Below are 23,652 nucleotides of genomic sequence, written 5' to 3' on the forward strand. Positions count from 1 at the left end.
CTGAACGGATGCCCCATGCATCTCTATGGGACATCGGATGTCAGCGGAGACATGTCCGCTGACATCCAATCCGATCCGTCAAATCTGAACGGATGGAAACCCTATTTTCCATCCGTCCAGCGGATGGGATCGGATGAGAACCGACAGGCGGCCCGTTCCCATCCGATTCCCCCATAGATAACAGCGGGGACCTGACAGCTCTGTCTCCGCACACAGCACAGAGACAGAGCTGCCAAACGCCTGCCACGGAGTCTGCCAACGGACTCCCATGTGTGAAAGGGGCCTTAGTTTACATGGATGAGACAGACCATTTACCACTGACAAGGGTGTTTAGAATGATCAGTGTTTAATTAATCATCTAAAACCTTTATCCCAAAAGGAAAAAAACTGCTGTAACTGATTGAAAAGCGCTAGCTGGAGTTTGGCTTCAGTTTGTTAGTGTATCTAAATCTGCTAGTACATCTAGTACAACTGGTAGTACACCCCCAGACTGAGTGCCTGTCTGTTGTGAGCTGCAATATATTACATTTTTGGTTTTATACTGCTTTAAATGAGTCTTCGTTCATTCTGTAATTAACACAGGATTACTGCAGGTCAGATTTATTGCTGCATACGCTTTATTATCAGCCAGGATGTTATCAGAATTGACATGATGATAGACGGGTGAACAGCCTAATTCCTGTTCATCACACACTTACCTAATCCCCCAATGTTGTAATCAAAGTCTTTGACATCCAGCAGGATTGGACCACTCTCTTGCTGTCCTTCCTCCTTGTAGTATAGTTTGTAGCCCTGGATCGTAGCTGTATCCTCAGGATCCTGCTGCCATCGCACTGCTATTGTTGTACAGTTTAGGGGATCAAGTCGCAACTCTGGAGACCGTGGTGCTACAAAATATCAGAAATATTTTATAATTTAGCAATAAATTGGTATTATTTGTGATCAATATACCTTACAGTGGGTATTCTTATTTTTGTAAAGTAATTTCTATGATATTTTAAAATGGTAAAGAATGCAGTCTAAGCAAAAACAAATTCTTTCATTTCTAACAGCTCTAACAATTTTGTCTCCTAGCTGCTTCCTAGCTGTGAGGGCTGAGTTCTAAAATCAGATACTCAAAAAAGTTTCTGTTTTCCCTGCTTTAAAGTTGAACTAAACCCATCAATATCCCAGAACAGTTCCATTCAAGCCATCGAGGGGGTGGTGTCATAACTGATTACATGTGCAGCATCATGGCAACTGCAGATCAAATGGAAGCAAAGATGGCTTGATGGCTAAGATGGAGGGTTTATTTCTGCTTTGAGATGACTGTCCTGTTGGTTCATGAGAAATACTGTATGTTTTATTCCTTAGGCTAGGTTCCTATATATGCGAGTAGGAGGACACATGCATAATTGCATTTGTTCCCAACCAGCAAATGGATAGAGGGTGCACCAGCCTAGCGCATTATCCTTAAAATGATTTATTAAAATAAAATTATATACACGTTATACTCACAAGACAAATGTGAAACATGGGCACATATGTGCAATACAGGACCACCAAGAGCCTCCACTGGGCATCCTCTGTTGTTGCAGGCCATGGTGGGATGTAGATCTCTAAAAAACTGCTTACGCATTTTGGGGTGTCCCCCCTTCTTTAGAGCTCTGATGGGTTTCCCCCAACCTGTTGAGATTGGCAGCACAGCCGGGGCAACGTCCATCCTACTTGGATTGCATTTTAAGGATACCCATTATAAGACAACCCCTCAAACGCAGGAGTCATTTCTTTCTTGTACAGCAGGCAAAACAACCTGCTCTTTGGGGAGCTTGAAACCGCATGGTGTTGCTGCACTATGCAGTCACACTTTTAAACAAGGGCCAAGGACTTTTCCCCCATGATTTCCACAGGAACAGCAGCCCATTCAAATGAATGGGCTGCTGTGCCTGCGCAAATGTGCAAGCACGGACCCGCACAAGTGTGAATCTACCCTAATGAAGACCTGCATAGCTATGGCATGCTGAGCAGAAGAAATGGTCACACACAGTGCTATCTTTTTGTTTTTTTCATTTGCCACTTATGTACAGACTGTTGCATGGGTGTGGGCCAAATAAATAACAGGCATATTTTAACAGTTCCCTTCCCTCCCCATCTCCACTTTACTGCTTGTGGTATGACTCTGTACCAAGCAGGCCTTTCACTCCCTCATTATTTTGTGGGTATTCCAGAAGGAGTTGGTCATCAGTGACCAGGAAGGAAAACGTGTCTAATAATAATGAGTACTGCCAACTCCAAAATTCTACCCATGGAGATGTAGGCTTGTAATGCAAAGGAATGTAAAGGGTGTGTCTGACCAGGACAGCGTTGCTTACAGAGAATGCAGTACTTATCGGTCAAGATACTCAACCGATGTAGCCCAATGTTGCGAAGACAAATGGAGAGAACGGTTTTCTGACCAATTTGTAAGGCTCTATTCACACCTGGGCGTTTTTGAGCGTTTTTCAGCTCCAAAAACGCTCAAAAAAAACGTTCCAAAACGCCCAACAAGTAAAACCCCATTCATTTAAATGGCCCCTGTTCACATCTGAGCGTTTTAACGCCTGAAGCAAAATGCCTGTAGCTGAAAAAAGTAAGGTAGCTTCTTTTTGGGCTGATTACCAGCGTTTTTGATAGATGTCAATGCCTGCCTCCAAAAATGCCTGAAAAAAACGCCTGAAAATCGTGGTAAAAAATTGCGGTAAAAAAACGCGCGAAAACGCTACGCTCAAGTGTGAATGCAGCCTAAAGAAGGGCTATGGGAAGAACAGATGACTCTTCATTTCCTATCTGGCTCGCTCATTAATTTTGGGACTTCACTTGGGTTTTAAGATCACAAGTAATATAAGTACATAGACAGTTAAGTTTGAAACAAACAGGTTTGTTTAGTCCAGCCACTGCTAGACTTCTCCACTGACCCAGAAGAAATGCACAAAAAGAGGTTGAATGCCTGTCACGTTTGTCTCTGTCACAAAGGAGTGCCCTCTGTGACCTTTGCATAGCTTTTAGGTTACCTGACTTATTCTTATGTAACTTTACAAGTCACTGTGGATGACCTCTTTTACCAATCGCTGTGTAGTCCTACCTACACTTCTTCCAACCAAATTCCACAGCATGATTGTTCTCACAGGAAAACAAAAGATCTATTCTGTACCAGCACTGGAATTTCAATTAATTAAATGGTGGGATGGAATCTTTATACATAACAAGAACATGAAAGTCAATTCATGACTTTTTTTGTGATCATCCCCCAAATGTTCACAGCTATCCCAGGAGGCACTGTATTACTAATTCACAAGTTGGCGGTGGATTTCAGCACACACATACCGCAAGGAACCATAGTGCCCATCCACCAGAATCCGGAGGCATTTGTGTGCATGCACATGAATCTGCTGCATACGCAGACAAGCTCATTGTCACCTCCCAAATGCCCGGAACAGACCGGCGGCACATCTGTGCAAATGCTGTTCTTTTAAAAATAGCGGCGCAGAACAGGGGCAGGGTAGCGATCATTTTGGAGGGGATAAGTTCCGGTGTAAAGTAATTTTGTGAATCTTCACAAAATCAAATTTTTGCAGCTTGCTCTTCTACATTTTTGATCTTATAATAAATATTGAAATTCGAAGCCAATAGAGGGAGCTCTGCATTTCAATGCAAATAATCAGCCACCCTAAATAAGAACTGTTGAAAAAAATCTCTGGGCATACATTATTCTCAGTCAGTTGGCACCCATAGACTGGTTTTGTGAGGATGAGCAGGAAAGCACAATTGCTGTGTATCACTGTAAAGTAGGAAGCAGAGCCTGCGTATGTAATGAGCAAACATGGCTGCCACTGTGCACATATACTGTTACACGCTACACCTAGAAGGAAGGTTTTACACAACACAAACCAACACTAAATATACATATATATATATATATATATATACACACACACACACAGAGCTTTTTTCAGCGGGAACGTGGGGGAACCCAGTTCTGCAACCTCCAGCTCTGAATGTATGTAATGGCAAGGAGTGATAGGGTTTGATTGGAAAGTCTATTGATGCTAGCTGCTGGGGGTTTTACTGTTGCTGCTGGGTGTCTATTTTTGCATGGGGGCCTACAATTGCTGGGTAGGTGTATTGTTGCTGGGGGTCAATTGTTGCTGTGGAGTCAATTGTTGCTGGGAGGGATCTTCTGTTACAGGGAGAGGCCTATTGTTGATGGCTGCTGGGAGATCTGCTGTTGCTGGAGGGGTCTATTGTTGTGTAGGGGATCTATAGTTGCGGGTGGGGGGGTTTGTGGTTGCTAGGGTGCGGTTTATTTTTGCTCACAGCAGGGGATCTATTTTACCATAATTCCTGATATCATTAACACATTTCATACAAATTACTTACTAGCAGCAAATGATACTTGGTTCTGTATTCTCTAAAAGGGGCAGTGCTGGGAGGTGGTTAGGGGGTGGATCCAAAAGACAGTGCTCAGAGGTGGGTAGGGGGTAGAAGGGAGGAGTTCATACACCTATTCTCTGTAAAAAAAAAAATCCCTATATATATATATACTGTACATTTGTATGAGAAAATACATTTTCTTTAAACTGCATTCAATTTTACAGCTTTCTAAAATACTTTACAAATTTAAATAACTCTTACAAAAACCCAGGGGTAGTAAGTTCCTAAAACTAGTAAGGTGTAAGTAAGTCCAATTCAAAATCTAAGGGCTGTCAGAGAACATGTATTTCCAACAACACTATTGGTCATTCAAAGTAACCATAAGGAGCCAGGAGTGACTTGTATTCAGTACACTGTCTACCTGGCCCGAGGAATCTGTATAGTGTTCAGTTATTCAATTTTTTTTTTCAATTTTAAAGAGATCTATTAGACCAAAAACAGCAAAATGAAAAATCAAAAAATACCAACAGTCTTTCAAAAAAAGGGATGGCTTTTAGTAAGACTTATAGTTGTAAGATTTTATTAAGAGTTCACTTTACCTCTTATGCTGCTCGCTTTGGGTGTCTGATGGGATGTCCAGGCAGACGATTCTCCCCATCCAACCTTTGTTGATGCTGCAATGCGAACCAAGTAGACACTGTCTGGCTTTAGCCCCTCCAAGAAATACTCATGGGTGGTACCAGGGAGCTCTAGAACTTGAACAGAACTTTCAGTGCTCATTCGAAATGACAGTCTGTAAAGTATTAACTTTCCTCTACGGAATTTAGATGGGATGGGAAGCCATGAGATCAGAACATCTGTAGGACTGCGGCTCGTCAAACTAAGTTCCGGGGCTCTCAGTGGAACTGCAACAGAAAAATACAACTTATACCATCTTTAAAGTACTCCATTAAGCAGTTACATAAAACCATTGTAATTAAAAAAACAAACCCTTGCTATTAAATAACACTAGAAATAAAGCTGAACTTCAGGAATATAAACAGCAATTTATGCATAATTGCATAGTGCTCATTGACAAATTATTAACTGTTTTTAAAAGCAACTAGTATTGGTACCTGATTTGGACTTTATATCATCCCACTGCAATCACCGGTACAACAGAAAGAGAGACAATCAAGTGTGCAGCATTAACAAGGAACAAGCAGACAGGAGAAGAGTTCAGAGTTACAAAGAAATAAGTTCATCAGTCTATTGCTTATGATGCATTGTCCAATTTAAGGCTGGGGGAGGGGCCAATGAAAGTTCCAAAAGCACACCCTCCTGTCTGCATGCCTGAACTAAGGGTAGATTGATTCCAGGTAGTAAATTCTACACAAATCATCTGCCCTTACTGAGGGTGGCCACGGCCAGGAATGCTGGGGGTGTTTTTTAAAGTGACTTCTCAGGGGAAAAAAAGCATGGAGACAAAGATGGATGGGTGAGTTTTCTTGGAATATTAAAAATGAATTAAATAGCATTTTTGGTCTGTGGTTCTCAGATGCAGTGTAGTTCCACTTGAAGTGCTTCCACCCTTAAATTCCAATCTAGAGGAAAATTCCTGCACCAGTGCTCAGCTCTCGGCCTCCACAAGTTGCATATGGTAGCCATCAAATAAAACATGGTAGGCAACTCGTGGCTTAACAGCATAAAAAGTCCTTTATTTAAATTTTAATAGGGGTAAAGGTTCCAGTTACATATACATTTACATATGCACATATAAACATGTTCTATATTGAAATTTAAATAAAGGACTTTTTAGCTGTTTGGCCACCGAATTACCGATCACATTAATTTGATAAGGGAGGGACAAGATCTAGGTGTTTTAATTACAATAGAGAAAGACATGTCTTACCATCTTCAAGTGTGCTCTGTGTAACATGGTCTGACATCTGGCTTGCACCCATTGGCATATAGGCAACAATATAAAATGTGTAGTTGCTGGCAGGATCCAGGTCATCAATAATGTAGTGATTTGTGTCATTCCCAATCACCACTTGATATTCTTCATTGTTTAAACCTAAATAACAGAAACAAAATACATTTACTCTCAAAAATTATACTATGAGAAAACTCACCAGCTTTGAGTGATGTTAATCCTAACCTGCCTTAATCCAACCAGGAGGCCTTCACTGATGTTTGTTTTCATCTAAAGCTTTCTTGTGCCTAGTGCAATAGTCTGTCTCTGCAAATCTTGAGAGTAAGAGGATAAGCAAGACATATTTGTTAGACTATAACTAGCCATATACCAGTAGAAATGTAATTCTGATACAAAACGGATGTCCAAAACCAGTCCAAAATAGGGGCGAGTAAAAAAGCAAATGAAAGGCTTGAAGGCAAGTCCTTCAAAGCAAAAAACTATGTTCAAAGTTGGCATCAGAAGAGGCCTGAACATCCACCTAGTAGAATTTAGTGAACAAGTTAACAGAAGACAAGTCTTGCAAGCCTTGCAAGTCTAAGAAGCAGATGATTGTTGCTAGAAGGCCCAATAAAATATTAAAATGGAAATAAACTTTTTTAATGGGCCCCAGGAAGAGGTAGGCATAATGCGCTAGCATGTATAAGCACATTAGGGCAGACATACCTGTTAAATTTTTCCCTTCCACCGATGTGCTGCCAGCACTGAATGGCTGGGTCGCAATTACATCCTTCTTGCGCACATGCGCACGGTGTCACAACACAGAGGGGTGCCATAAATGTACGCTGAGCTGAGCTGAGACCAATAGGGTCTCTTCTGTGATAAAAACTCTACCTGTCAACAGTTTTTTTTTTGTTCAATTTACTTTCATAAAAGCAGAAAGACAGAGAAGATGTTCATTCTCTTAAGACACAAGCACAAAAACTGGAGCATGATGAGAGTGGGAGGAGTTATATTTGGATAACTAATGGTGACCATACTTGTATCGATTTTTTTTTTTAAACCAAATTGAAGGGCAATTCTATTAAGCCAATCAAATCCGCAAACAACTGAATAGCCATAACTTCCTTTCTGATTGATTTAAACTCAATTTAGATTGGATTAGATCAAACTGAGTAGATTGGCTAGGGTAAAATATTATTGATCATTTTGCATTAATTAGTAGCACTGAGATATTTTGTTCATGAATTTGACTGATCAGATTATAAGATGACAGGGTGGTAAAAGAGATGCCATTGATGATTTAATAATCTCAAGCTATGATCATGTGTTGCTATGGATATTTAGGGGGTTTTATAGCAGATTTATTTGTTATATTGCATAGTTAGATTTTTAAGCCCATATGCTGTTTTAGGAATCTAAGGCTCTCCCCGTTGATATGCAAATGCACTTGCTGGATTGGGTTAGCAGCAAAGCAGAGGACAGGATGTGATGTAGGCGTAAGTTGGGGGGAGGGGCTTAGGATTTTGAAGGAAGCCTGTGGTTGGACAAAATAGTTTTTTGGGGGTTTTTTTGGAAGGCAAAGAGGCAAGACATGGCTGCTTGAAGCTGGGATCATAGCTTTATTATGAATCGAAAACCACTTCCCCATATGTGGCATATTGATCAAATAGGTTGTCAACTAGATCGACCATTCCTTTTGAAAGAAGTTATTTATTAAAGTTGGCATTGCCACCACAACATCTTTAATTTGCTTGTGTCCAAACTCTTGTAGGCAGCAGTATAACTAATAAATACTAATAATACTAATAAATGTATTGGAAGAATAAGAGCATCACATTGATTTGTTCAGTCCAGCATGAGTTATTTTATTCAATCTGATGTAAGAATAAAAACCAACGTGTTTTGGGGATCATGTGTATAAAAGAATTGTATATATTTTATGTGTTTCCAGTTTATTCAAATGTTTTGTTAAGCTTGTCAATGACAAAAATGGATAAAAAAACAGGATGTTTCTGTGCGCCAGTGCATTGTGTTCTCCTATATTGAATGTGTATCTAAATAAAACCAAGGCTCATTAAAAGTAACAATCAAGAAGTGTTCCACAACTACGCACAACAAGTTTTTGGTAAACTTCTTCAATGGAAAAAAAAAAAACTGTTAATGAAGTTACCATTTAACCACTAAGAATTCCTACATCTTAAACCTGTGTGATTAAAAACAAACCTCATTTTCTAAGCCACCCCATTCAGCAACAAGCCGTTTTATCAGAAACAACAAGCGCACAAAAAGCCGTATTGTAAAAGAGGCGATTATATAGTTGAAATCTATTACAGCAGTTGGAGAAGATGAAGGCGGGGGCACAGAAAGAGAATTCACTCTATAAATGTGTTGTGTCTTAATGAGCTTAGGAAAAATTTCAGCAATTCATATTGAAATATGCAGAGGGTTGCATTACTGCTGTTGCCTTTGTTGCTCCTTAATTCCTATACATAGGAACTGGTAAGCGGAATAAGGTTGTTGAAGGCTGTTGTGGTTCAAGACCATTTCACACCAAAATGCATGTCAACTTAATCAAAACTCCCCCACCACCCATTGCCATTAAATTTATAAACAAAACCCCAAACCAAATTCCACTATTGAGCTTTCCCACATATCTGAATTGACTAAAAAGCATTTTAATTAGACAAGATTACTGGCATCTCACAACAGGGCCGTTGATGGTTTCTTAATTAGGAATGTCGTGGCACGATTTTTGACCTTCTAAACAAGATCCTTAGGCTCAAATTAAAAGGCCTTGTTCTAGGAGTGAATGAGCCACTGGGCCTCATGCGGAGGCCTGATAAAATGGCCATAATAGGGGGTGAGACCAGCCTACAAACAGAATCACTACACCCTTTGTAGAGCTTCCAAATTACTAACAAGGAATTAATACACTCGTGTACTCTCATCAGACCTTTTTGCTTGCCTAGCACATTAACCCGCTCATTTAAATGCAAGATCTGTCCCTTTTAAAAGAACACCTGTTGGCTTTCTTTGAACAGATCAATTTTTTGAGTTGAAACTAGCTGTTATATATATAGTTTTTGAAATAATTGTAAAAGATTACTGAAAATGTTTCAAAATTACATTTTTATATTTTTTAGTAAAGTACATGTGAGATAAAAACCTTTTTAGTACCCAAAAAGTCCAATTTTATTGCATTTTATTTTTAAATTTTATTGTAAGGGATGTTGTTACTCACATAAATATATTTTAAAAGTAAAATTGACTGTGTTTTATTATTATTTTATACTTTTAAATGCTAATGTAGTAACTATTGAATTTTGTTTTCAAAGTTTCTCAAAAAGAAAGTATTGGCGTGATCAAACCAAAAAGGTGAAACCCATTGCTTCATTACAATGACCCATTTGATGTGGTAACAGAATTTGTAGATGCTCATTAAGCATTCTTGATTGAAAACTAGGGTAGCTCCGGGAAGGGAAATCCTATAAAAGGGACAAAGGCTCTTGCAGCTGTCAGAAATCTATAGGCTTTTTTTCTAAACACACATTGCAATTGACTTAATCTCACCTTCCGCCTTCATGTAATGCACAGAATAAGCAATGACTTTTTCTGAGTTGTACAGCGGCCTTTCCCACGACAATATAATGGCTGAACTGGACACTGTCTCAGCTCGAAGGTGACGAGGAGCACTTGGTCTGTCTTCAGACATTACAACTATAAGTCTTGCCCGGGAAAGGATGGAGCCGTGACTGTTCTCTGCCATACACTGATATACTGCATCATCTTCAGGGATAATCTGATTGATTACCAATTTGCTAAAGTGAAAAAAGAGAGACAGAATATTTGTAAATTGAAATATGAATGTACTGTTGTATTCTTCATTGAAATGGCTACATACTCTGTAACTAACATGTACAGCAATCACTGTCAAATGATTGTCTTCCTACCTATTGTACATTTTGATTCTTCCATTAGAATGTATCTTTCTTCCATTCTTGAGCCATGAGATTTTTGGAATTGGAATTCCTTCAGCTTGACATACAAATCGAGCTGTCCCTGCACGTGGCCTTGTCAAACTCTCTGGCCGTTCAACAAAGGATGGAGGTGCTTTAGGGATTAAAACATTACAGGGTGAAGATGTAAAACATATACTTTATGAATAATCCATCATGTATTATGAATATTGTACAGTGTTATATAGTTTTAAAAATAAGAGCATAATTATAAGACAACTGGTAGGAGTGGAGACCCCAAGTGAAAGCAGGGGACTCAGAAAAACATCACTAGGCCTACTAAACATCCAAAATCATAATTCTCTTGCATGGTTAATTCCGTGGTTAGTAAAAACAACAGATGCAATAATGTAATTATCTGGAGGCAATGTGATCATATTCCTCCAACTTTATCCCAATTTAAAGTGAACCTGACCTGGCCTAAATCCTTTCTGAGCTAACAACACTGTTGAAGTGTATGCAGGGCCTGGAAGTATCTGTGTTGGTCTTCATATCATTTCTTATTCTCCTGTGGGGTCACTTTTGGATGTAAGGGCCAGGATAAACAATGAGGCTTCAACTTTTCTCCAAGTTGGAATTTTGGAAGCTCTACCCCCTTAAACTGGTAAATGCCAGAGTCTTTTCTGTTCCCTGAAGTTCTGGCTTTTAAAAACTGAATGACAGAAAGTGAGCTTAGAACCTTAGAACCTGGAGCTTAATCTAAACCTGGCCACCTGGACAGACATTGAGGCCCTATATATTAACCTTGACACCAGATCCAAAAGGCTCAGCAGGGGCATAGCGATTGACAACTAACAGGTACTAGCCAGTCTCACAAGATGCCTGCAATTTTAGCACTGATGCTGCCTCAGAAATATTTTGGACAAGGTCTGGTTCACTTTAAATCACAAAATAAGGCTTTATAATATGAATAATTATATATATATATATATATATATATATATATATATATATATATATATACACACACAGACACACACACACTTTTTTTTAGAGCGTGCTACAAAAGTATTTACAGCATTTGCCCTCTGGAACTAATGAGAATTGCTTTTCTTTATGTCATTTGACATCCACTTCAAACATTTCCACATATGCTTTTACATGGATAGCAAAACTATTCACAGCGCAGAGCAAATAAAAGGAAAATTGTGATTTCACTTGGTATACAAGCTGCGTAAATTATTTATCTTAGTATTTATGGTCAAATCTGCTTAGTAATAGCAATATAAGTACAGAAACAGAAAACAAATAAATATTAACACATATAAACAATTGACATGCAGTGGGGAAAATGAGAGGTTGAAGCAGTATCAAACCCAAAAGCAAACATTTATCATATTACAGCTACCAATTCTTAGATGTGATGGCCTTTCCTTTTTCAGGGGTTCTTCTATTTTCATCTGGCGATTAAGGCAGTAAGTCTTTTGTTTTTAACAGAACAAACTCTCTTGTAGTTACAAGGATGAGACAAACAATTTACTACTGGCAGGGGTGCTTAAAATGATCAACTTTTATATATTTATGTAACTTTTTTTATGAACGGTTTGTTGCAATTGGTTATAAAGTATTAGCTGGAGTTCACCTTCAATGTGTTAGTGTATTTAAACCTGCTAGAACATCTAACACTCCCCTCCCCACAGACTGACAAGGCTGCTGTCTAAAGGTGTCCCCTGTGCTCCTTGATCCAGAGTAGGGACACTCTAATACAGGAGGTGTGTTAACCTCCCTGGCAGTATGATTCTTTCCGATTTTAGGTGCTGAAAGCAGTACAATTATTTTGCATGTAATTCTTAAGAATAAGCAGCCCAAACCAACTATTTACATATGATTTTTTTGTTTGCTGTGTGTTCTTCTTTATAACATATCGGGTATGATAAAGTTTGAAACACAAAATCATAAATTATAATATAACAAATGACTATAAATAAGTTAAAGTATGTATGTATATATATATATATATATATATATATATATACATATATATATACACATATATATATATATATATATATATATATATATAAAAAGTACAGTAAAACTGCAGGAAAGGGCACTTGGGGGCAATCTAATGTGAATTTATTTATTTTTGCAATGTATCAGTGTGTTTTACTTTTTGCCGCCGGTTACACCCCCCCCCCCCCCGCGAGCGTCACGTCGCAGGAGACGGAAGCCGGGGCATGGAGAGGATCGGGAGGAAGATCTGCCGCCGCACTCCGCCCGCATACATCTCTGGATCCCGGTGACAAGGTAAGTAACCCCTCTACCAGGATCCAGCGATGCTTCTAGCGGTACCCCGAGTGTGGCTCGGGGTTACCGCTTTTGGCACTGAAATGTAACCCCGAGCCACACTCGGGAATACCGCTAAGAAGGTTAATGGCCAGATCAGTGAAAACAGAGGGAAAAAAGCCAAAAAAAAAGAAAATGAATAAAGCCACCACAGCTAGTGATTGGTAAGCTGCAATATATTACATTTTTGGTTTTGGGTTTATTACTGCTTTAAGCAGACCAGGTCTCATATGTTTTTGAAATATTTAAAATTATGACATTGTATCATCGGATATCGGTGTGTAATTTCTGGATTTGGGGGATGGGAAGGAAGGGAAAGGGAGAAGGAAATGGAGTTTGACAGGTTTGGGATGATCCATGTGCATTACTCTTAGTGCTTATAATGCAGATACCACATTACAGAGATTACCAGATCTTATAAAAAAAAACATGGGAAAGACATGGTAACAAGCCAATTATCAATCTTACCTAAAACTGCAACACTAGCTATTGCTACTGTGAAGTTGCGAGTTCCCGGAGTTGTCGCTCTACACACATATACACCTGCATGTTGTACCTTCACGTCGGATATAACAAGGTTCCCATTCCCCAGCACTCTTGTGTTAAAGACATCAATGGGCTTTTGGTCTAGGATAGAAAGGGGTTTTTATTGTTCTGCCTTTTCAAGAACTAGAATGACTATTTTAAACATTGTAACATGCCATCATCCATGAGTAATCTACTCCATGTTTGTGAAACAAAAATAATGCTCTTACCCAGCCTGCTCCAGGACACTATAGGTTTTGGGTTTCCAGTGGCCAGACACTCCAGTGTAACTGTTTGGTGCAGAGAGGCTGTTGTATTCTGAGGAGGTGCTATGATTACAGGTTTCTTTAAAGGCTGCATTGGTGTGGCTAGTTCAGAAAAAGCAAGGTAATCATTTCAGTACAGAACTGTTAAAATATAAGCAAAATGTAAAACTCCTTTGCCAAGATCTTAACATAATGTTATATACTATAAATAGACAATTTCTATGCATCAGTTCTTTCTAACAACTATGGGCTTCTCTAGATGATTTCACAATATCAGAATATTAACAAACAAATCCAGGACACGGACTATTAATAAGTCAAGTGAATAAAAAGATGTATACTCCAAAATAGGGATACAAACCTGGTACAACAGTCAATGTTGCTTCAGCACTTCTGCGTCGGTTTGACATAGAGGTAGCTACACATCTGTAATTTCCCGCATCCTTCTTTGTTACACCATAGATCTGAAGAATTCCTTTCGATAACAAAGTAACCCTTTAAATAAGCATACATATACAAATAAATGAAAAATGTATATTGAAGGCAAATGGAACAAAAAAAAAGGCATATTACTCAATTTACAATTTATGGTTTTAAACAAGCGAGCTAATATCAGATCTGCGAATTCGAAGATATATACCCCAGCTATATGAAAGCTTAGAAGTGGTTTGCCAGCATCCCTGAAAACTGAACAGGCAGAATGGGGGGTCCCCCTAGGGTGTGGGACTTTACCGGCAAACACACTTCCACAAATGGATAAAAGTTAAATAATTTTATTAACAAAATTTAAAAATGGATCTTACATAGATCTAAGGTGTCACATAAATTGTACAGCAAATATGTATGAATATAATAAAAAAAAATAAAAAATAGAGAAAATGGTGATGCATATACTCAATGGTATATGTTAACTTCTTGAAGGAGGGTGGGATGATTTCCTTCAAGAAGTCAACATATACCATTGAGTATATGCATCACCATTTTCTCTATTTTTTTTTTTTTGAAATTATATTCATACATATTTGCTGTACAATTTATGTGACACCTTAGATCTATGTAAGATCCATTTTTAAATTTTGTTAATAAAATTATTTAACTTTTATTTATTTGTGGAAGTGTGTTTGCCGATAAAGTCCCACACCCTAGGGGGACCCCCCATTCTGCCTAATATCAGATCTGAGTTACTTACAAGTAAAATACTACAAAATCATTTTTGCTCTATTACAAGTTATTTCTTCTTTAAAATTGTGCACTTACCTGTCCAATGCAAGAGGAAGGGCAGTGCGATTTACTTCCCACGTAATACCAGCTGGAGGATTGGCAGTTATTTTACAGGAGAACCGAGCCACTCCACCTTCTTGAACCTGTATTGAAACTGGCTGCTCTTCAAAGGCAGGCATAGCTGAAATAACAAAATACCACCCTGTTACTATATGCTTTCTGGAGCATAGAACACAAAATCTATAATGCTTTATGGTGGAACAAACTCCCCAGAATTCTGAGAGATAGTCTACATAATCAACCTTGTACATGACTGGGTAGGGAAGCCATTCTCAGGGTTCTGTGGAACACTAAAATTCCTCCACAGGTTGCTAGGGGTTTCTTGAGCTGCGGCTGAATGACTTTCCATTTGATAATGTCTGTATATTTCTGGGGCTAACACCACTTGAGAGAACCAGCAACATGACACCAATGCTTTTTTAGCTATCTGTAAGGGTGGCAATCCAACCACTGCTGTAAGCAGGGAATTATTCCCACTGACCACCAAGGTACCGTGCATTTTTCCCCCTGACCTCAGATGAATTGGTTTTAGAAGAGGTTTTCCAATGCCTAAAAACAATTTCAAGGGTTCCTTGGGAGCAAAAACAGAGAAAATATTGGCTTGGTGTTAGGGACAGCAGAATATAAAACCTAGAAAAATGGCCTAGCAGGTGAATTTTACTTGTATCATTTTAAATACTCACAAGGCAACTACTACAAAAAGCTTTCACGTATGGTGATCATATCACCAGTGTTATTTATAGGCCATGACCCAAAGAATGCTACATTGCATGAATAAAACAAATGGACAAACCTAAGTCCTAAAGTAAATACAATACCCTGCCAACATGCAGAAAAAAACATCCCAAAAATTCTTCTCTTTTCTTTAACACTGAATTTGCAAGGTGTGCTTCCATTTTACAAACGGCCTTTGAGTGGAATCCATCATTTCTTGTCTTTTCAAACCAACCTCCAATCCAAAAAGCTAAACTAACACACAAAAAAAGAAAAATAACCTAATGCCAAAATTAGGTTAATGTAAGCGCTTTCTTTTAAGATTCAAGTCTAAAGCTAATGAATAAACAATAAACTTAAATCCAATGTAAATGTGCTAAAGTATACTGCAATAGCCAACAGTAACTATGAGAAATTAGTAATAACAATGCAGCAAGAGATTTCATACAAATCCGTCCTTTCACTGATCCCATGTATTATGCATGGTCTCCTGTATGTTTAAAATGTGCCTGCAAGCAATTCATATGGTAATCACCATGTGTCCTTTATGCTTGCTATTTGAACACAGCATATCAGATAATAACAGGCTGATAATTACTGCATCTTGATTAGGATGCAATGATACAGTAAAAATGTGTAATATTGTGGCATTTCTTTTCAAAATTAGTGTCTTTCTTCTGTCTTTTTGTTTTGCTGTTGGTGGGCATTTTGTCCTCGGCCAGAATATAATGCCTATAGTAATCCAGTCTTTTGTGAAGCGCAATCTGTTATTACACTTTCTGCATCATTGTAAATGTCAATTTAGACCCCAAACTGTAAAAGCAATGCTATGATGGGTCAAGTAAACCATAAATCAGAACCCACATCAAAGCTATATACAGGGTAATGTTGTTCATGAAAACAATCCCCCTCACAACACCGTAAATGTAATTGCCTTTTTATTAGGAGTTTAGCCCTTATTTTTAGTATGTTGGTAGTTCTCGAGTTTACAGCCTGGAGAAAACAACACTGCCTATTGTGTCAAATGTCCCACCCCAAGGCTTCTACAACCATGTTCACACCACCTGTACTTCCTACATCCATTACAAAAACACACAGTACAGTCAGAATCACAGGAGGAAATGTGCAAGAAAGCTTTCCTTGGAGATGCCAGTTACAATGTCTGGATTTGGTGTGTTGTGCTACATTACCCCCAGTCAATGATAATCTGAGAAGAATATAAAGTGGAGCAGTAGCTTATAGCTGTCAGATTTTAATATGAAAGCACAAAAATATTATTATCTGCCTTCCAAGTTGTCATCTGTAATCTAAAACTGGCCATAGATGGATCATAATTTGGAGGGTTTAGCAGGCAATGTTCAAATTTTGATCCATCTTTGGCTGTTCCCATTTGTAAAGAGTCAATCTAATGATCGACTCATCTCGAACAGCATATTGGAGAACTTTAGTTTGATCAGCTCCAATGTCTGCAGCGATGAACAGTGTATTCTAACTGAGAAGTTGCACTGTCAGAATACATTAGTGCATCCATTTTTTTTAATCAACCCACTGGCTGATCAAAACAAAAAAAATGTGATACATGTATGGCCAGTCTAATTACCCTAAGAATTATGAGGTTGATTTACTAAAACTGGAGGGTGCAAAATCTGGTGAAGTTGTGCATAGTAGCCAATCAGCTTCTAACTCCAGCTTGCTCGATTAAACTTTGACTAAGATAACTGGGAGCTGATTGGTTTCTATGCAGAGCTGCACCAGATTTCCCACTCTCTAGTTTTAGTAAATCCTAATGTGGTCCAAATCAGAAGAGCAGTCTAGGGTGGCAAGCATGGCTCCCTCCATAATACAAAGACAGGAAGTGTGTTATTCACAGAAATGGTAGGTGAAACTAAAGGAAAAAAAAGCTTAGGAATAAATAAAAATATTACATTTTATTTTTTGATTTTAGATACACTTGAAGAACTTCAGCATGTTTAACACATTCAATAATAATAAGAGCACAGCAGGAACCAGTTGATGGATTTGATCCATCTATGGGCAGTCTGCTTGTACTGAAGTTGACCCATTGGTCATCTTCAGTAGAACCAGCCTGACGGGTTTTTTGCATGCAATCATTGCTGGTGGCTATAGCCGCCAGCAGTGATCATTGTGTTCACAATAGTGAACAATGTGAACACAATAGCTCAGCAAGACGGATTCCCCCATCAACACTGACTTTGTTGATGGGGGAATCAAGCAATTTTCTTTTCTTTCCCCCCTGGTTGAAGGAAAGGAAACTGTATCATCTATGGCCTGCCTAAGGCTGGCTATATACGGAACAAATTTCTTTCCTGCAACCATGGGTACAAGAATCCCTCCTGCCGGGCCATTTTCTTGCCCCGACGGGGGGCAGGGGGTGGTTGGCAGAAGCCATCCCTGCCGGGAGAAGACAGTGATTATCGCTAGCGGCTATAGCAACCACTAGCAATAATCGCAAGAGAACCTGACAAGCTGGTTGAACCAAGTTGATCGATTGATGAACCTGGTACATTCAGCTTGCCCATTAATGGTTCAAATCTCTTCGAAGTGTGTATGGCCAGACTAAGATATGCACATTTGTTAGTAAATAACTTTGGTTGCCTAGCTATTAATCAGAAGCCTATTCACTGACGGCTATGCCATGTCAATTGCACTATAGGTTACCTATAACTATGCATTTTCCCTATAGTCTCAGTTTGACTTGTCTTAGTTTATGGTAACTTTCATTTAAAGCAGATGTAAATTCCAAAAAATGTCTTTGGGTCCACAGCTTCTTTATGCTGCTTCCATTTACAAAATAGCAACTAGATCCTCTGCAAATCTACCTGCACACAAATCAGTGCCTGGGCATCTCACAGTGCCTCAGTAAGGGCTAGTTTACACTTCGTTTAAAACAAGGCTTTGGACATGCTTTGTTAAAGCCCTCTGAATGCCAGTCAAAGTCCCTGTCACTAAAGAAAATGATTAGCTTACAGTCCTGTTCACACATTGCTTTTGCTTTGCTTCGGCCTTGCTTCAAAAATTCTACCCCATGTCGCTTTAGTGGTGCTTTAAAGTGTCTTCAAAGCCTCCATAAAAGTCTATAGCAAAGCTCGCTTGAAGCATCATCGAAGTGCCACCGGAGCATCATCAAAGCACCACCAAAGCACCACTGAAGCATCATCGAAACACAACCAAAGCACCACCAAAGCATCAAAAACACATCAAAAAAGCATGTTAAAGCAGTAGGCACTTTAATGTGTGTTGAAGCAAGTGTAAATGAGCTCTAAAGATGAAGGAGTACAAAAAGATCAGGAGTATTAGAGAAGGAAGAATGAAGAATTACAGAAGAGAGAAGTTGCCTAGACTTAAGCTGGATACACACAATACAACTTTGGATGTTTGATTTCCTTTAGATTTACCTTCAACTATGTAGTACAAGGACCTGCCTGATTGCATACAAATTGAAAGTGTTTAGGGTTGACCTCATATTATATGGTTTTGGTAAATCTAAAGGAAAAAATCTAAAGAGAATTGTATAGTGTGTATCCAGCTTTAAGGGTACCTGACTTCAGCAGTTAGATAAGAATATTGCAGAGTCCATCGGCTTGTCTGCAAATGAAAGCAATATAGATTGTAAGCTCTAACGAGCAGGGCCCTCTAGTTCCTCCTGTTTTGAATTGTATTGTATCTGTATTGTCTTCCCTCACATTGTAAAGCGCTGCGCAAACTGTTGGCGCTATATAAATCCTGTATAATAATAATAATATAGCAAGGCTACGAGCCTAGAGTATTTATTTTACTTTAGGTCTACTTTCAGAGGGTCACCTACTAGACAAGACCTTGAATGATATGCAAAATACTTATTGTGTCCAATCACATTAAGAACAATCCTAATGGCAAAACTTTGTAGACAGCATATTGAAAGTTTTGTTCAGATTTGTATTCATCCTAGCTATTTGTGGCACTCCCAAAAACTGCTTCAAACTCTAATGGCAAATAGGTTGTCCAACTTTCACAGAATAGTAGATATACATGTCATCCATGTATGACCTTGTTTACTCTGAACATAGCAAGTTTCCGGCATCACCATAAACGTTGTCTGCTTGTTACTGAAATATTTTATTTCTGTCTATGCTAAAACTATTAAATTACTACTATCCCCAGTAATTCAGTGCTGAAAAAGCATTAGCATTGATCAGCACTGCCAAATCAATCTATTTTCTACGTCAAGTACCGAAATACATATAAGCCATTACAATAAAAAAAAAATATTAAAATTCTAATTTGAAAAATTAAATCATTATCAACAAAAGAAAAATACAAAGATAGAGAAAAAAATAATTTAGGAAAACATCTGGTATAATAATTGACATCTACGACAGCCTGGTTTATACATGAACCTTTTATTATTTTGCTCTGAATATGAACATGAATACAACATGCTCAATACTTGCATCTGTATTTTTACCAGCAAGAAATAGAAGTGTATTTTTGCAGAAAGCTGAAGGCAGGATCATTTGAAATACAACAGTAGAGTTGGACATTCTGGAATGCTCACAGTCCAAGAACTAATGGCAATTATCTTAATAACTATCAGCGAATTCCAGCTTCCACTTATGGGATGTAGATGTATGGTATATTTCATCTGTAGGATACCCCTCCTTCCATAAACATGCTAATCCACTTTGTGGTTTACAAATCAAAGAAACTTAAACACAGTTGTTACTTCCCAAAGCTGTCAGACTTTATTACTATTCAGTGCATTTAGAAGTTGTTGTGTTTCCTCATCCTACACGTTGCAAGGCCTTGGGGAAAGAATCTGAAAAGAAAGAGTATCAGATTTCACATATAGCCTTGCGAGTCCGATAATGGATACTCACAACACTAAATAAATTACTTCCAAATCTTTACGTTGTTTGCAGGGCTATACAGAGTGAAAAAATACCTATTATCATTAGGTTGACCATAGATGGATAGAATTTCAAACAAAAATCTTTAGGAAAAACTGTACGAAACTTCTCAGAGCATTCGATTGTCTTTTGAAAGATTTAGTTTGCTTTTAACTTTTGATTTTGGAATGAATTTACTTTATTGAATAAAAACCACATACTTTGTTAGAAATTAATTTGATTTATTAAAAATTTTCCATCCTGCTCCTTCAAATCCTGCTCAACATTTAAGTCTAGTACACACAGGCCGAAAGTCAGGCGGCATTGGCTGGTTTCTATTGAATTCTATTGAAATACATTCGCCCTGTTTGTACTGCAGCCAGTCGAACAAAAGCTGTTTGGCCAGCTTCTGTTGATGGGACATGACCAAAAAAGGTCTGCCGATTGGCTCCTGATCAACGCTCTCAGCCATAGGCTGAGAACGTTGACCAGAGTGTTCTTACTGGGCGGCCGTCCCCCATAATAGCACACAATAGCACAGCAGGGGAGATCGCTATACTAACATTGCATGGTTAGTACAGCGGTCAGTTTTTTTTGATCAGCCCTGCTGGGTTGAATGAAGAATAACGACTAGTGTGTACAAGGCTTTAGGTTAAAACCTGAAAACTCATCTAAATCTATCCCCCACCTAAAAACTGAACTTTTAATTTCTTCATCTGCTCATCGCTCTTACAGTTATTATCTATTATCTTTAGTACCACTTGCCCCTCCCTTCTGGATTGCATGCTCACATGAGCAAGGCTCTCCTAAGGCCGACCATATACAGTTCGAATCTCAGCCAATTCAGTAAGAACTGGCCGAGATTTAAACCATGTATGGGCAGGTCGGATGTACCAAGTTGATCAATTAATTACCTTGGGTACAACCATCTTACCTGATTTTGCATGCAATTATCGCTAGTGGCTAGTTTAGCTGCTAGTAAAAATCGCTGTCTTCTCCCAGCGGGGGCGGCTCCACCCCCCTCCCCCGCTGAGAGAATACAGTGGCTCAGCGGGGGGGGATTCTTCTATCAACACCGTGGTTGCAGGAAAGAAATTCACTCCGTGTATGGGCTACTCAACCCTCTTGTATTGAAATTGTACTGTTTTACTGCTGGCGAAGTATATAAATCCTGTATAATAATAACAATAAATACATGCAGTGCGAGGTTGTGATCATAATTAACCATAACAAATATACTCCAACTAAAACCCCCAATGTAGAACTGATTATATTAAAGAATAAGTACAGAGTATATTTTGCAAGAACATATTTCCAATAATTCTTTTTTAGTGTTTTTTTTAAATGGAACATTTTAAATATACTTGCACCTCCTTATTTTTGTTATTGCACTACATGTAAAGATTTGTAGGTTACCCACTGAGCAGCCATTCTCCACCAGGGTTCCTTGAGCTACAGTATTATTGCCTCCCAAATAAGCAAAAACTGATACCAATGATCTTCTTAAATATCTGAAAGAGGGGGATTTCCCACTGCTTACAACTGTAAGGGAAATTCTTCCCAATGACCATTATGCTAATGCACCCATAACTGTACATACAGTAATTATAAGCAGGATTTCCCCGAGAGTGGAACGTTGTTTCAAGGGTACCCCCATGTTTAAAAACTTAAGAAGGCTGGATTAGAGGTAGGGTAGATTAGCTATTACAATGACTCTGTTTAACCACTGTTGAAATACAAGCTTTCTAAAGTCAAAATGGATGGCGCTAAAAAATACAAATGCATGTAGTTTGCATTACTCTGCGGTGGGAATTGATCCTTAATGTTAAAGAGACTTTGCTCATTTAGGGAAAATGAAAATAAAATGAAGAGTCTTTTTCCAACCAACTCCCTAACCCACCTTTGTAGCCCTGCCCTGCCACTCTGGTAAGGATCTGCATGTAAAATCTTACCATTATGCAGTGTCTGGGCCCGAGTGGCCATTTGCCAGGCCCAAACATTTTTATACGATGGAAGAGGTGACTTTAACCCTGTGTAAGCTCCAAAACCATCCAACACAGAGCTTACATATGGTATTTGTGGCAGCTGCTACGGAGATAGGAGCAGCTGGGGAGCACTGAAAAGATGTGTAAAAGTGTCCTGAATAGGTAAAATGGCAGTCTCTTTAAGGTTTCAAAACAATGTCTGTGCATATAGCACTTAACTCTATATGTAGATGGGTTTGCTCTAAAGATATGTAGATTCTCCTTCCTCTTTAGAAGCACAGCACGGTGACTGGGCTTTGTTGCTCTACTCTACTTCCTCAGTCCAAGTCCATATGTCAGTCCAACCTGACCGAAAGGAACAGAATATCTTTATGGTTAACCCAGCTCTTCATAGCAGTCATTAACCAGGCATGGTTAATGTCTAAACAGCTTTGCTTTCAGAAGCTATAGAAAGGTGTTTGCTTAAACCAGAGAGCTAATCCTTTTAGTTAGGTAGCAAGGATTATTTACATTGGAGAAGGACTGACCTTTTTTCCTTTTTGCTGCACAAAAATACCAGTAGATGTATATATTTTCAGTACAATGTTATAGAAAGTCTTTTTCCTGCAATATCTCAGAAGTCCCTTTGGTGTTGAAAGCACAGTACATCCATGCAGCAGGCATCATGACGCTCTCAGGCATTCAAGTACAATCCTGCTAGAATGAGCATCGAAGACTGATCATCCACTGTAACACATTTATTTCAGTACAGCAGCAATTCATCACACTTCAGTTTCATTCTCTTGCCATCCAAACTGAAGACTGGAGGGGATGTCATCAATGCATCTCATATGGGAGCTACTGAACTCTGTTACTACATCTGACAGGCTGTTTATAGCAACTCTTCATTTTAGAGCACCCATTAAATTAAAGTCTACTAATTTACAGCTGGCACACACAAAGGAACTGTGTCATACTGCTGTCTCCATACTCCACATACAGTATACTAAAATAATACAGTACATTGTAATACAAAATACACTAGCAATGTGTTCCTAGACTCTGCCCTGTCTTTTCATCCCCAAATCCAAATCACTGCCTACTTTTTCTAACATACATTCCTTCTAAAATATGTCCCTTGTTAAGTAATGAAACCACCAAACTACTAATTTACTCTTTTGTTATTGCTTTTCTCAACTATTGCAACTCAGTCCTCAAAGGACTACCTCGACCCAGGCTATCCCCCCTTCAGTTTATCATCAATGCTACTGCCAGACTTATCCACCCTACTAACCACTCAGTGTCCGCTACCCCCTCTGCCAATCCTTCCACTGGCTTTTAATTGCCCATAAATAAACTTCAAAATACTATCAACATAAAAACCAATTTACAACTCTGCCCTAAGCTACATCACCAAACCTGCCTCAA

The 23,652-nt window shown here is 38.7% G+C and overlaps 1 protein-coding gene across 1 annotated transcript in view; it reads right to left on the minus strand.

Moving 5' to 3' along the window:
• Positions 1–23,652, minus strand: part of PRTG (protogenin) — a 190,024-nt gene that overhangs the window by 96,502 nt on the left and 69,870 nt on the right. The window contains exons 3-11 of the mRNA XM_082255973.1: positions 14,637–14,781; positions 13,741–13,874; positions 13,344–13,481; positions 13,057–13,215; positions 10,237–10,396; positions 9,857–10,104; positions 6,281–6,445; positions 4,989–5,294; positions 699–887 (exon numbers count right to left, since the gene is read on the minus strand). Of these exons, the coding sequence (XP_082112099.1) occupies positions 699–887; positions 4,989–5,294; positions 6,281–6,445; positions 9,857–10,104; positions 10,237–10,396; positions 13,057–13,215; positions 13,344–13,481; positions 13,741–13,874; positions 14,637–14,781 (1,644 nt within the window). The remainder of the gene's footprint in view (positions 1–698; positions 888–4,988; positions 5,295–6,280; positions 6,446–9,856; positions 10,105–10,236; positions 10,397–13,056; positions 13,216–13,343; positions 13,482–13,740; positions 13,875–14,636; positions 14,782–23,652) is intronic.

Source organism: Pelophylax lessonae, assembly GCF_965119305.1.
Source record: "Pelophylax lessonae genome assembly, chromosome: 4".
NCBI lineage: Eukaryota > Metazoa > Chordata > Amphibia > Anura > Ranidae > Pelophylax > Pelophylax lessonae.